Genomic DNA, 15,066 nt, shown 5'->3' with positions numbered 1-15,066 from the left:
CTACCATTTTGTTTGCATCCTAGTTCACTGTAATGTGTACAGCCTCCAACATCTACTCATGCTTTCAGGAATGGAGTTGAGCTTCTATGCTATGCCTTCCTCACCGTGATTGACTGCAGCTCATGAGTCAAAATAAACCCTTCCTTCTTCAGGTATTCTGTCAGGTGTCGTGGTCACAACTGTGCAAAAGTGTAGCAGATGCACATGCTAATGGTAATTCAAGAGTCAGGAGATCATAAGAAGAAATGGTATAGAATCCTAAGACATCTCCATCCTCAGATATGTAAAGACTACCACACTGGGAAGGGGAAGATTCAATAGTGCCTATATATGTGTATATGCCCTTTACTTGAAGTCTCAGGACTTCAAGTGGTTTCATTCATGTTCTGAACACCTCAGTATGGTGAAATAGAACCTCCCTCTGATAATCTGTAAAAATGTAGAAATTATGCAATAGACAGGTATCCCAAAGGTGCCAAGGAGGGGCCTCCCTGATGTAGCTATAGAATTTGCTGTTAGTGTACACACTAAGTCTTTATTGAGGCCAGAATACCCATCTCTGTCATGACAGCTGAAACCTCATATTTGCCTCTTGCAATGAGTTGAATAGTCTTCCCTTCAAAGTCTTATTCTTCCTGGAAATTTAGATTGCTAATATATTTGAAAATAGATTGTCCTCAGTTATGATTTACATGAAAATGAGTCCATACTGAAGAAGAGTGTATCTATGCTGATTGACTTTTGTCAACTTAACACATCATAGACATATCTGGGAAGGGAGAATCTTACTTGAAAAAATGTCCCTATAAGATGGGTCTATAGTCAAGTCTATAGGGCATTTTGGATTGATGTTTGAGGATCCATGGTTCTGGAAGGTATAAGAAATCAGGCTGAGCATATCATGAGGACTCATGGTTCTATAAGGTATAAAAAATCAGGTTAATGAAATCAGGAGGAATGAGCCAGTGTATAGCATTCCCACATGTACTCCTCACTAAGTCCTGCCTCTTGGTTCCTGCCTTGAGTTCCTTCCCTGACTTACCTTTTCAGTGGACTATCAGCAATAGACTCTCTTCTACAAGATGCATTTGGTCATGGTGTCTTATCATAGCAAGAGAACCCTAACTATGACAGACATTGATCTAATGTGAACTAAATTTTCATAAGAAGAGGGAAATTTGGGTAAAAATTCCAGCTACATAAGAACAGCATATAAAAACAAGGCAGAGGGAGGTAAGATGCACACACAACAAAGAGAAGTTCAGGGATGGTTGGCACGACACTAGAGTCTTGGAGAGATGAGCAAGGAGTCTTCCCTAGAGCCTCTCAAGGTAAAATGGTCCTGCTGACAACTTGATGACACATGTCTGGCTTTTAGAACTGCGGGTTGATAAATGACAGTTATTTTCAGCTACCTGCTTTGTGCCCTATTGTTTCAGAAGGTCCTAGCAGATTAATATTCCCTTTATCAAGATAAGTACCTTTAGCTACAGGGAAGCGTCATTGCTAGGGAATTGAGGGAGATAGTGATACCTGAGCATCGAGGGAGACTGACTAATTAATACCATGTAATTTTGGTGCCTTTGCCTAAAAGTGGTGTGGTTCATATTCAGAGCTCCTGTAAGATTAGGCTAAAGCTAGTCTTCTGTCAAAATCGCATCCTTGCTTAGCATCTTTGCTTCCTGTATTGTGTGTATGTGTGAATTCATCTCTTTTGCTTCTTCAGAAACTTTGTCTCAGGCTCTGCCTCTCACAACCTGGGTTAAGAGAGCAGAAAGCACAGAGAACAAAGTATAAGGATGAGAGCTTCCAGGAGGGCTCTCCACAGGAGAGCTAAAATTTCAAGGACAAGAGAAAGTGAGTTAGCTGGAGAAGGGGAAGAGGGATCTCACAGAGAAAAGAGTACACGCAAAAAGATGTCTCCTGCCATTTCTCTGTCAACAGTGTGTAAAGGTAAGAGTTCAAGGGCAGCTTAATGAACCTAGAGATCTAGAGAGTATTGCCCTCTTAGAGTCCAGGTGTGTGCTTTCTCAGGATAAAGACTATAAAGGCTGGAGAGATGGCTCAGAAGTTAAGAACATATATGCTCTTGCAAAGAATCCAAGTACACGCAGGAATACACTGGCTTATTTCTCCTGATTTCCTTAACCTGATTTTTTTATACCTTCCAGAACCATGGGTCCTCATGATTTGCTCAGCCTGATTTCTTATACCTTCCAGAACCATGGATCCTCAAACATCAATCAAAAAAAAAAAAAATGCAGGTTTCTAGCACCCGCCTCAGGTGGTTTAGAACCACCTGCTCCAGGAGAATGAATCCTTCTCAACTCTGTAGGCACCTCCACTCCATACACACAGATACACACACCATAGTTAATGAAAATAAATCCTTTTAAAGCTTCACTACTTGTGTGGTCCCTAGAATTGTGTAGCTCTTATTCCTAAACATCTTCAAGCTGAGTTTTGGGTACATATTGGGGTCCTCTGTTTCAGGCAGGTGATGTATCTATAACTCCAATAACTATTGACTCCTGTTAATATGGTGTGGGGGCTAGTTCTGGATCTGACTTCCCTTATTCACTATCATCTGTACCCTGGGCAGGAGCTCTTGATCCGTCTCAACAGTGATGATTCTGATAGACTTAACTGTAATCTTCCTTGGACAGAATTCTGGTTCCTTCTTGTAACTGTGATCATCTGATCATCTTAAACCTTGGATTTGGTGGTGGAGTTATTTCACTTATATAGTGGGAATGACATCATCATCTTGCTGAAAGATTGTAATGGCCCCAACCTGGTGCTAGATGCACGGAAAGCCATCCGTGAACACACCCATCCTATATTCTTCACAACATATGAAGCTGAAATAGAGGTACATTTGCATAGTACACAGAAAGAGATGGTTCAGTACTGGAGAAAGAGAAGAAGAAGCAGAACATTATTCAGGTTACTACTACCTGTGTGGTATGGGTAGGTTATATTTTATGAAAACCACAGTCTTGGTTTCCATATAATGAAAGAAATTTTGTCTCATTGTGTGGACCACTGCAGGGAGAAAAATTATATTTTAGGGTTTTTTTAAAAAATAATTATAAGACTACTTGAAAGTCAAACTCAACTCACCGTGGAAGCCTTTGGACAGGATCAGAAATAGCCACTCATCGCTGCTACTGAGATGTTGGTGGGAAGCCTGCAAATGATGCAGGCGCTTCTTGATTCCTGGTACCTGCGTGTCTGGGCAGACGGGAGGAGCTGAGCCATGGTGAAAGGGCACACCATGTGTGAAAGCATGAGCTGGAAAACGGTGCTTATTTAAACACATCGCATCTTTACAGTAGCCAGCCAGCGCAGGTTTATTAGAAAACGTCTGCCTGAGAGATGGGGGAGGGGCAGGGGATGGGGGAAAACCCTGTTTCTTTACAGCTATAAAAAGAGAGCATCGAGCACCGACATTTGGGTGTTAGTAGTTTGTTTTGTTTTTGTGTTTTCTCGGGACAGTCACACTTCTATTGACAAGTATGTCTTAGAGCTCATCGTGTCTAGCCTCAAACTTATATCAATTTTCCTGTCAATGCCTCCCCAATACCGTGCATGAAAGCACCTGCTGTCATGTCTGGCTCTCTGGTGTTTTAATAGGCTTAAGTAGTTGGGACTTGGTTTTCTTGCCTGAATTAGTTAAATATATACCTATAGATGTCTATCTGAGAAAGACTTTTCCCAAAGCATTTATGGTATCTAATGAAAGGGCTAATATTTTATTACAAAATGGCTTATTAGAAGCAACTACTTTCTTAATCACTTAAACAAGATCTTAAATATTCAAATCTTTAATTTTCAACTTGTTGTAGACAGGTTTTCACTAGGTAATTCACACCAGCCTGGAACCCACCATCCTCCTGCCTCAGCCTTCCAAGTACTACTTTACCATACCCAGCTAAAACAGCAAGTATTCATTCAACTGTGACCCTGTGCTGATTTGAGTGGATCAAGAGATACTCACAATATTGGTAAAGTACACCTCAGGATGCATTTGTGTGGGCGTTTCCACATTTCCAGGGAGGTTTGACTACAGAGGGAGCCCTGAACTGAAAGTTGGTGACATCATCTGTATTGGGTAGGGACCAGTATGGGAAAACAAGACAAAGAAAGACAGGAATTCTCTCTCTCTCTCTCTCTCTCTCTCTCTCTCTCTCTCTCTCTCTCTCTCTCTCTCTCCTCTCTCCCTCTCCCTCTCTCATTCCCTTCTCTTCCACCTGCCCCCATATTGCCTTCTGGTTGTTAATATGATAGGAGTCCCTCTGCTCCCGATGGCCTCCTGGCCATGATGAAACATCCAGAATCCTGATCTAAAATAAATCTCCCCTTGAGTTCTTTTGCTTGGTGTTTTATCTCCGTGTCAAAAGTTTAAGATGAGGGACAAAGAATAATTCCAGTGTCACCTGTTGGTATGTTGTAAGTCATCTGACTGTATTCAGAGACTGCATAGACCCCAGCCAGGCAAGCATGAGAAATCAGGCTCACTGCTGGCTCTTAAAGGCAGGGAAGATCAGTGAATGCACAGGGAATCCCCATGGTTTTACCTGGAAATTTCAATATTCCTCAGTTTATGTCATGAAGCAGTTTTCCATTCTCGGGGTGAGAAAACCAACCCCACAAAGATCATGTAAACCATTTAGAGTCATGCATATGGCTAGCGAATGCAGGGCAAAAATTACTTGGACTCTGGCTGCAGGTTAGCTCCCATTGGGACTCTGGCTGCAGGCTGGTTCCCCTTCCTCTTTGGTTCTTTTTTTTCTTTTCTTTTTTTTTTCGATATATTTTTTATTTACATTTCAAATGATTTCCCCTTTTCTAGCCCCCCCACTCCCCGAAAGTCCCATAAGCCCCTTTCTCTCCCCCTGTCCTCCCTCCCACCCCTTCCCACTTCCCCGTTCTGGTTTTGCCCTATACTTCTTCACTGAGTCTTTCTAGAACAAGGGGCCACTCCTCCTTTCTTCTTGTACCTCATTTCCTCTTTGGTTCTTAATGCATTATTTTATTCAGCAGATGATGCTTAGGAAAATCTTAGGAAAGTCCAATTATTATAGTGACTTTGAGCATTTTTGCAGATAGGTCAGTGGTCCATGCAACAAAAAGTAGTTTTAGAGCAGATTTGAAAAACAGAGAGGGTACACGGCCCAGCTAAGGGTAAGAGAAAACGGCCCAGCTAAGGGTAAGAGAAAAGACACCTTAGCGGACATGAATAGCATATGTAAAAGTATGAAAGGAATGATAGTTCAGCAACTTGTCTCCCTGGGTACATATGTGTACGTGCTATTAGACCTCCTATGAAGTGGTACCCCAAGACCATATGATAGGAAATCAAAGTTACACGGGAGCTCTGGTAAAGTAAAGAAGTCAATGGCAGATGCTGGAGATCATGTTATCCCTCCCTGAGATGTATGAAGGTCCCCTGCACTTCTTACTGATGCCCAGTTTTCTTTGGAGCATTTGATTTCTGTCCGAAGCAGGCAATGCATATACACACCGATCCATCTTCAGCTATTTGAAGCACTTTTGCTCTCCATAGGAATTGCTGGGGAGTCAAACTGTTACAAGTGCTCACAGCAGGGAAAAGAAAGACAGAATTGGTCTGAAGATTGCTGCCCGAGGATGGGGCTGAATTACATTAAGGGAGTCACAACAGCATCTCCAGACTGAAGGAGAGCTTTGGCATCTCGAGGGCAGCTGTAGCCCAAGGTTTGAGGATGGCTCACAACATCTTTTTCCTCCGTAGGCTTTGATGTCTAACCAGAGGGGACCAATGCTATTTTCCAAGTCTGGTTATAGCTCCCTAAGAGCAGGCTTTTCTCCCCCTTGATCTGATTTCAAACTTTGTGGGCAGAGATGCCATCATGTGTCAATCATTTGTCTTTGCATAGAGGATGCTGGGGACCAGAGAGGGGTTGGTTGTGCTATACTTGGGAAAGCTCCTGGATGGGAACTCACTGGGTCTGAGCAGCTGAGCACTACAGAATGCATTAGAGAGTCAAGATCTGACAGTAAGGATAGAATTGCTTGGAGATAAATGACACAGGGTGGGAAGCTCACCTCTTAATAATAGTAATTTCTTATTTTTAATTATGTATATTTGTGTGTGCCTGTGTGTGTTTATATGCACATGAGTTCAGTTGCCTTTAGAACCTAGAGTTGCCAGATCCCTGGAGCTGAAGTTAAAAGTAATTGTAAGCTCCCCAATATGAGTGCTGGGCATTGAATTCAGGTTTTCTGAAAGAGCAGTATGTGTTCTTAAGTCCTGTGCCTTATCTCCTATAAACCTCTTGGGATTCTTTCCAAATAAATTTAGCAACATGTCTTCCTGTAAACATTCTTTCGCCCTTATTGAGCAGGAATAGTAATATTTTTGTTTGCTTTTCGTGATTTATAAATACATTCATCTCTCTGTGTGTTTATATATGTGGCATTCAGAAGACAACTGCAGGCATCCGTTTCCCCGTCCACCTCGTTGAGACAGGCTCTCTTTCGCTGCTCCACTGCTGAGTTACCTCGTCCAGGCTGGCCCAAGAGCCTCCAGGCAATTCTCCTATGTCTGTCTTCCGTCTTGCTACAGGAGTGCAGGGATTACAGAACTGAGATGTGGTGTTTGGCATTTTTAACATGGATTCTGTAGAATGAACTCAAGTCATCACGCTGTTGCTTCAAGAGCCTTGATTGGATGAGTCATCTTGCCAACCCAGTTTTTTGTAAATGTTTAAAGAGACCATTTCCATTCACAGAGATGGCTGTATTTTAAAGTCTGTTTTGATGGGTGTTACCGTGCTGGTTAGCAGTTTACCAACCAGACACAAGCTAGGATCATCTAGAAAGAGAGAACTTCAACTGAGAACATGCCTCCATCAGAGTGGCCTGTGGGCATGTCTCTGGGGCATGTTCTTAGCTAACAATTGGTGTGTGAGGGCCCAGCCCACAGTGGATGGTACCATTTCTGTGCAGACGGTCTGGGTTCTATAAAAAGAACAGGTGGAGTGAGACACTGGGAGCAAGCCCGGAAGCAGTTTCCCTTCGTGGTTTCTTCCCTGAACTTTTGCTTTGAAGCCTTCAGCAATGATCTGGAACTTTCAAGGTGAAATCATTTTTTTACTTCCCCAAGTTTCTTTCAGTCATTGGTCTTTATCATAGCAATAGAAAGCAAGCTAGGACAGTTATGTAACCCCATTCAAGGCACAGAAAATTCCCAAACTCCAGAAGTTGTCCTTGTGACCCCTTCCAGCCAGTCAGCCCCCTAGAGGGAATAATATTCTCATTTCCATTATTTAATTGTCTGAATCAACTCATAGAACACTACAGCATCTCAGCAATATTTCTAGAATGAGGGCTTGGAATACACAGCTTTAGTTGGTGACCGGACTAGCCTTGGGTAACTTGTGCCCAATCAATACAGATTTAGGGGACCCCCAGGAATGTTTGACCCCAATGGTCCTCTCCCTTAAACTCCTCCTGGAAGACCTTACCTGATCAATAGGCTGTCATTCCCAGAATGTCCCCTGCAGTTTGACCCACCCCACAATTTGTCATTGCTGCTTTCCTCAATTATGATATTCTCTGATTCCACAGCACAGTGTCATGTTTATCTTCACAGCAGGATTTCATGTACAGGTTGCTCCCACTGGCAGTGAGATGTATACATAGGTCTGATGAAGTTGGTATTTCTCTCACAGGGAACTTCTATCTGCCCAGGTGTTCATCTCAAGACCTTAGTGGTGTCCTTGGTGGGAAGAGAGGTGGATTTGAAAACTTTTTCTTTCTTTTTCAGTGGTGGGGTCTCATGCATCCAAAACTTGTCTTAAACTTCTGGCCCTTCTGCTTCTACATATAGAGTACATTAGGTATGGGCCATTACAACCAGTATATAGAGTATTGGAGCTTGAAGTCTGGGCTCTGTTAGATAAACATGTAACAACTGAGCTACATCTCTAGCCCTGGAAGCATGCATTTATGAAGTCTATATGCTACGTCACAGATCAACCTCATGTGTTTGTGCTTTAGAGGAGTGTTGGCTGCATCATTTTCATGAGACCTAGACATTTACTCATCCTTGTTCTATGGAAACCTTTGCATACTTGCTTTCACCCGAAGGTTGGGAACCTGGGAAACTAGAAATGTTAAAATGTAATCCTGCTTCTGGTTATGTTCCCAGGCCCCTGTCCTTGCAACAATGGGTAGTTTGGAGTGTCATGTGGTTGGCCAGTAGATTCTCTAATGTTTCCTCTATTATCAATGCATAGACTCATACATGGAGTTTAGAAGTTTTTTTTTTTCATTTATTTTTATTGCTGTGGTAAAATATTTGACAAAACAACTTATGGGTGGAAAGGTTTATTTTGCCTTTTGTTTAGGGACTTGCTGACAATCTGAACAGGAAAGACATGGTGGTAGAACTTGAGGCAGCTGGTCACAATGGGTCCATCCTCAGGGAGTAGAGGCATATGAATTCTGCTGCTGCCTAACCCCCTTACTCCCCCTACCCTTCTTCTTAATAAGCCCCAGGACCCCAGGCCATGGCAAGATGTCTCTCACATTCAAGGTATCTGAGAGGCATGCCTTCCCTCAGCCAGACCTCCCTGGAAACCTCCAGATAGATATACCCAGAAGTATATTTCATCTCCTATGTGATTCAAAATCCAGTTAAGATGCTGAGGAACATATCAACTATAAAAGAAGGATTCACAAATTTCTGAAATAATGCATAGAACTCTGGGCAGTTCACTTTTCTATATTTCTCTAAAAAAAAAAAACAGCTTCTTGTTGGATTTTTAGGGTCCTTGTATTAAAGTTAAACACTCCTGATATACCCATTTTTAATGACATTTCTGCTTAATTCCATAAATGTCTAAAATATAAAATGAGAAAGTAATGGGCAAGAATTTGGACCTGAGTTCTAATGCTCCACCTGCCCCATTTCTTTTAAATATATCTGTAGTGCCCTCTGAGACTCACTCTTCCTCTGGATGTCTCTGAGATCGTTGGATGGCTGCATCTAAGCTGGACCAGAAGTCCATGTGCATGTCTTGCATGTTCTTACTAGAGAGTTCATCTTCGATATAGAAGAGAATCATGATATGAATCAATGCAAACGTTTCCATTCATTTAAAATGATGTATTGAAAGTCCTGTCCATCATCCCTGCTTCTTTATCCCTTTAATACTTGGATACATGCCTTCCATCCAAATAATTCCAGTTTTAAACAAGCATATCACAATAAAAGGAAAATCAAAATATAAAAATTGAAAGCAATTATCTAATGCTTTAAGATACTTGAACACCAGGAAACACTATGCTGAATTTACCTTATCTACCTTTGAGGAGAAAGAGAGAGGCAGGTATGCTGCAATTTCTAGACTGCACATGAACTTGTGAACCTGCCATTTGAGATAGGGACATTTGGACACTCAAGAAGATGTTTGTTATTGTACTTCCACCTACCATTAGAAATACATGAAAAGAGAGTAAATGTTTGGAAAGATTAATACTGTATTTTCTTTCTGGTGGTCAGAAATTGAAAACTGCTAATGCCTGAAATAGGAGAGCAGTAAGCCATGGGAGAAAGTCGATGGGAGAGCTTAATGCAGCCACTGCTCAGCCCCACAGCATTGGAGTGGGCTGCTCTTCTTCCTGTCCAGAGCCGGTCTGTGAATAATTATATTAAGGAATTAGGCAGAGTCATCACGGAGCTACAGAATATCACCCTTGAGGCCTCACTGGAGACTGATGGGAGCTCCTGAGGGTTGATAATGGGAGTCAGAAGCTCTATATATTTAAAATGCACAAAGGATGAGCCCAGAAATTATCTGCCTGCCAACTTAACTTCTCTACCTGGAACAAATTATCCCAAAATCAATTTGCAAACACCTTTGAGATAACAAGGTCTTGAGTAATAACCTCCATGGCTTTGTAAAGAAAAGCACCTAGCTTGACTAATCTGCTTAATTCCTTTCTCCGACCAAATGGCGAGCTATAATAGAGGCAATCGGAAGGTGTCCCTCAAGATGAGCTTCGAATCACACTGAGACTGTATTGTCCACCCCTGTTTCATAGTAGATTAGTCTGCTTCTGGAGAACCTTTAATGCTAGGTAATTAATTAAAAGAAAACAGAAAATGAGCCCTCTATCCCAAAGTCTCCACCTGAACCCAAACTAAACTCAGGCCTCCATTTGTTCATCTGAGAACCCAGAGACTCTCCATGGTAAAGAGTGCTTAAATAAATCTGCATCCGACGTCTCATCCCATCACCTCAACATTCTACTGGAGAATTCAAAGACTTGTTTATTCCCCTTGGCAGATAACCCCATTCTTGGCCTTTGGTCATGAAACACTACCAGACTCAGACAGGAAGGCCTGAAATAATCAGCATAGAGATATCTGTGGCAGAATTATTTACCATAGAGGAACTTAGAATAGCCCAAGTGTCCAGCAATGGGGGTGCAATTAAGATGATAACTTGGTAATTATTCTGTTCCTAGAAAAGACAGTAAACCCCCTGTATTCCATAACCAAAACTATGAGGATGCTGAATGTGAGGGAAGCAAAACACATCTACACCTGGCCTGTGTGTCACTGAAACTAGAGGAAACGACATAAGTCTACATAGTAAGAACTGGATTGGAATCTGCTGAAATGCCCAAGGCTGTTACCTTGGCTGCTAAGAAAGGACATGTTTTCTCTTTATTTCCTTCTGCCACCATTGTTCTACTTCTCTGTTTGCCACAAATAAAAATGATGAACAGACCAAGTTTGTTTTAAACAAACAAAACCTAAAAATGGACAAACAGTATGGGGGTAGAGGTGCTGGAGAGACTTCAGTGGCTAAGAGTACTGCCTGTTCCTGTGGAAAGCAGTGTTTGGAGTGAGCAGTGCTCACATCGGATAGCTCACTGCTACCTTTAGCTCCAAGCCTAGGAGATCTGATATTCTCTTCCAGACTTTGCAGGCATCTGCACATACATGCAACTGCTTACACAGTTATGCACAATCAGAAATAAAATACATTCTTTGGATCATAGGTTGCACCTCAGAGTCCACATCCCTGAAAAAAAGTGACTCTCCCTCTCCCTGTGGATATCATATTCCACAGAGAGGGGTGGTACTTCCCTATCCATGAGCTCCTTCCCTATCCACGATGGCGTTTTGGTTGGTCTTGTGGAAGTCCTGTACAAATACTATGCATGTGTGAATATTAAAATACTGAAATTTTAAAAGATTTGTTCCTTTTAGTTTATGTGTGTGAATGTTTAACCTGAGTGTGTGTTTGTATACTGCTTGTGTGCCCTGGTGTCCATGGATGTTAGAAAATGGTGTCAGAGCGCTGGAACCGTAGTTACAGATGGTTATGAGCCACCATGTGGGTACTGGGACTTGATCTCAGATACTCTTCAAGAGCAAACAAATACTGCTCTCCACTAAGCTATCTCTCCAGATCCAAATAAAATATTTTTCAGAAAATAAAATATTTTCAGAGACAAATGCCCACTTGGTAAAGTATGGTGAGGAATACCGTTAATCTCTAAATTTGGACAGACAAGGCAAGGGAATCTGGCATCTGAGGCCAGCCTGGGACACAGAGTAAACCTGAGGCTGACTTGGCCTACATAGGAAGACCCTGCATGGAGGGTGTGGATTGCAATTATCGAATGCTTTAAGATACTTAAACACCAGACAACACTATGCTGAATTTACCTGCTCTCCCTGTGAGTTTGGTTAGGTCTGTTTTGTTAAGTATATATTGCCTAGGGAAGGTGTCACACAGATCAGTTAGCAGTTACCTTGGTATGCCCTTTCCTTTGGCTCTTGATTCTTGCCAGGCTCCTGCTGGCCAAGGATGCTCTCTGCTGGCAAGAACCTGTCAGGGTGAGGGAGAAGATGAATTTTTGTTGCACCATCTTTTCCCTATCTGTGTTTATACCATCATCCTCAGAGGATTTCTGCAAATAGTGGGTGGGATCTGCAGGGGGAACCAACCAGAAGCCTCCTCCCTGAGAAGGAGTTCTCAGAGCATGCAGAGGTTCCATGCAAAAGAAAAGCAATCCATTGTTTTACCCAGCTACCTACCATGGCAGTTACCAGAATGGCAAGATGTGATGCAATAGTGTCGATGAAATCTTGGGATTAACCATCAGCTGTCTGATTGGACTTAAGGCTCCTTAATGAGAGGAAATTTATGACTGGTATTGTAAACCTATCCAGCTACCCAAGGCTGGTAGGATTATGGAATCCAGAGGAGAATCTACGACAGCTGCATTTCTAGACCAGTATCATGCTTAACTATATTCTATATTTAGTTTTATCCCTATAGATATGTGTTACTCTCACACCCTATCAAAGAGAATTCTTTTTGCAGTAGATGGATCTGATCTGTTACTATTGCTATGATGAAACACCATGATCAAAGCAACCTGTGCAGAAAAGACATTATTTTGCTTAGACTTCCAAATGTCAGTTCATCAATGAAGAAAGTCAGGACAGGAACTTAAACAAGGTAGAAACCTGGAGGCAGGAGCTGATGCAGAAACTACAGAGGTATGCTGCTTAGCAGTGTCCTCTCAAGGCTTGCTCAGTCTGCTTTCTTATAGAACCCAGGATCACCAGCCCAGGACTGGCCCTGCCCACAATGGTCTGAGCCCTCCCATAGCAAACACTAAAGAAAATGCCTTACAGGCTTGTCTGCAGCCTGATTTAAAGGAGGAATTTTCTTAATTGGGGACTGTTCCTCTCCAATGACTTGTGTCAAGTTGGCAAAAAAGAAAACCAGCATACCCACAGCAATGCAACCCTATTGGTACATCTATCTATAACATGATCCCTACAGCTAAGGCTCAGAATAGAACTTGGAAGAGGAGGTGAAAGACTGGAAGAGCCACAAATTGAGGGCTTAGGAAGTGAGATGATGTCTTCTCTACATGAGATAGCTGTACTCATGGAATTTCAATAGTATGGTCACTAAACAAGACCCTCATAATGACAACACCAGAGTAGATAGGAAAAGTCTTACAAGGCTGCACCCCTAAATAATGAGCTACAAGCAGGTACTTAGTGGCTGCTGAGAAAGGGAGAATCAGCCTCTGACAAGTAATGAAGGCTCAATCAGTCACCCCTAAACACATATTCATACAAGTAACACTAAATGGATGGACACACACACACACATATGAATGTATCACATACTACAAGTGGAGGTCAGGGACAACTTTCAGGCGTCAGTTCTTTCTTTTCACTGTGTGGGTCCTGAGGAGTCATCTCAAGGTGTTACTTAAAACTGAAATTCCTTTGCTTGCCTGCTTTCTTTCAGAGCCTCCCACGCCTATTGCTCCCCCGGAACTACTGGCAGTGGGAGCCACCTACCTGTGGATTAAACCAAATGCCAACTCCATTATTGGGGACGGCCCCATCATTCTGAAGGAGGTAGAATATCGCACGACCACAGGCACCTGGGCTGAGACCCACATCGTGGACTCTCCCAACTACAAGCTCTGGCATCTGGACCCTGATGTGGAGTACGAGATCCGGGTGCTGCTCACACGACCAGGCGAAGGGGGCACAGGGCCACCAGGACCTCCCCTCACTACCAGGACCAAGTGTGCCGGTAAGGATGCCGCCAGATGCTGAGCTGTTCTTCTGACTGGCTCTCCTCTTACCTTTTGGGCACAGGTCATTCCTAGTTTCTCTGGTGTGAATCTGCTTCCTTTTTGTGGAAAGACAATTAAGGGTTTGCTCAGACTTGAGAGGCATTCTCAGCTCTGGCTGTGAGCACAACAGCCTTCTGCCTTTGGTTGGTTCATGGAGATACTCACATTGGCAGTGTTTCTAATGGGACATTGGCTCAGTCATAGTGAGGAATCCTCACCATGCCATTTGCATGTCTCTGAGGGTCTTAGTTTGGTGTCACTGAGGGATTTGCCTCTGACTGTCCCCCTCAAATCCCCATGGAGACTATATCCCTGCAGGATTCTGGTTCCATTTGTCTATCTTAGATGTATAGTTTGTTTGGCCCAGGACCAAACAAACTGAGTCTGGTCATTGCCCTGGTGGTTCCTGGTTCTAGTTTTATCTCTGAGGAGATCCTACTTCCTGCCATTTCTTTACAGCTTCCTGGCTCTGACAGTGTCTCAGAGTTGATTCGGACAGAAATTGTCTTGGTCCCCGAGAACTACACAACTCCACATACTAGAGGATGCTGGTTTCTGCTTAAGAGTCTGACTTGGCACTAGGAGCCTCTGGATTCTCCTTTAACTGAGGGCTTCTGGCTCCAGTTATTTCCCAGCTGTTCCTGGTTAAGAGCTGCTGGCTGTGGTGTGACTAGGAGGGTTCTCCATGTACAACTATATCCCTATGGCCTCTTGGCTTTGCCTACTGGCTAAGATTGGATCTCTGAATGGAAGTTATGAAATTAAGGGAAACTGATGTTTGTTTTTCTAAAACTCACATTATCTTTTTTTATTCGATATATTTTTTATTTACATTTCAAATGATTTCCCCTTTTCTGGCCCCCCACTTCCCGAAAGTCCCATAAGCCCTCTTCCCCCCCCCCCTTTCTCCCATCCACCCCTTCCCATTTCCATGTTCTGGTTTTGTCCTATACTGCTACACTGAGTCTTTCCAGAACCAGGGGCCACTCTTCCGTTCTTCTTGTACCTCATTTGATGTGGGGATTATGTTTTGGGTATTCCAATTTTCTAGGCTAATATCCACTTATTAGTGAGTGCATACCATGATTCATCTTTTGAGTCTGGGTTACCTCACTTAGTATGATGTTCTCCAGCTCCATCCATTTGCCTAAGAATTTCATGAATTCATTGTTTCTAATGGCTGAATAGTACTCCATTGTGTATATATACCACATTTTTGTATCCATTCTTCCGTTGAGGGATACCTGGGTTCTTTCCAGGTTCTGGCTATTATAAATAGGGCTGCTATGAATATAGTGGAGCATGTATCCTTGTTACCTGCTGGGGAATCCTCTGGGTATATGCCCAGGAGTGGTATAGCAGGATCCTCTGGAAGTGATGTGCCCA

At 42.8% G+C, this 15,066-nt stretch overlaps 1 protein-coding gene across 1 annotated transcript in view; it reads left to right on the top strand.

Annotated features, from left to right (window-relative positions):
• The window catches only part of Ptprt (protein tyrosine phosphatase receptor type T), a 1,128,608-nt gene that overhangs the window by 496,685 nt on the left and 616,857 nt on the right, over positions 1-15,066 (top strand). Inside the window, exon 7 of the mRNA XM_052184183.1 lies at positions 13,344-13,637. Coding sequence (XP_052040143.1) covers positions 13,344-13,637 — 294 coding nt within the window. The remainder of the gene's footprint in view (positions 1-13,343; positions 13,638-15,066) is intronic.

The sequence above is a fragment of the Apodemus sylvaticus genome, chromosome 5 (genome assembly GCF_947179515.1).
Source record: "Apodemus sylvaticus chromosome 5, mApoSyl1.1, whole genome shotgun sequence".
Classification (NCBI taxonomy): domain Eukaryota; kingdom Metazoa; phylum Chordata; class Mammalia; order Rodentia; family Muridae; genus Apodemus; species Apodemus sylvaticus.
The sequence above is the reverse complement of the archived record's forward strand: the minus strand, read 5'-3'. Positions and strand labels throughout refer to the sequence as shown.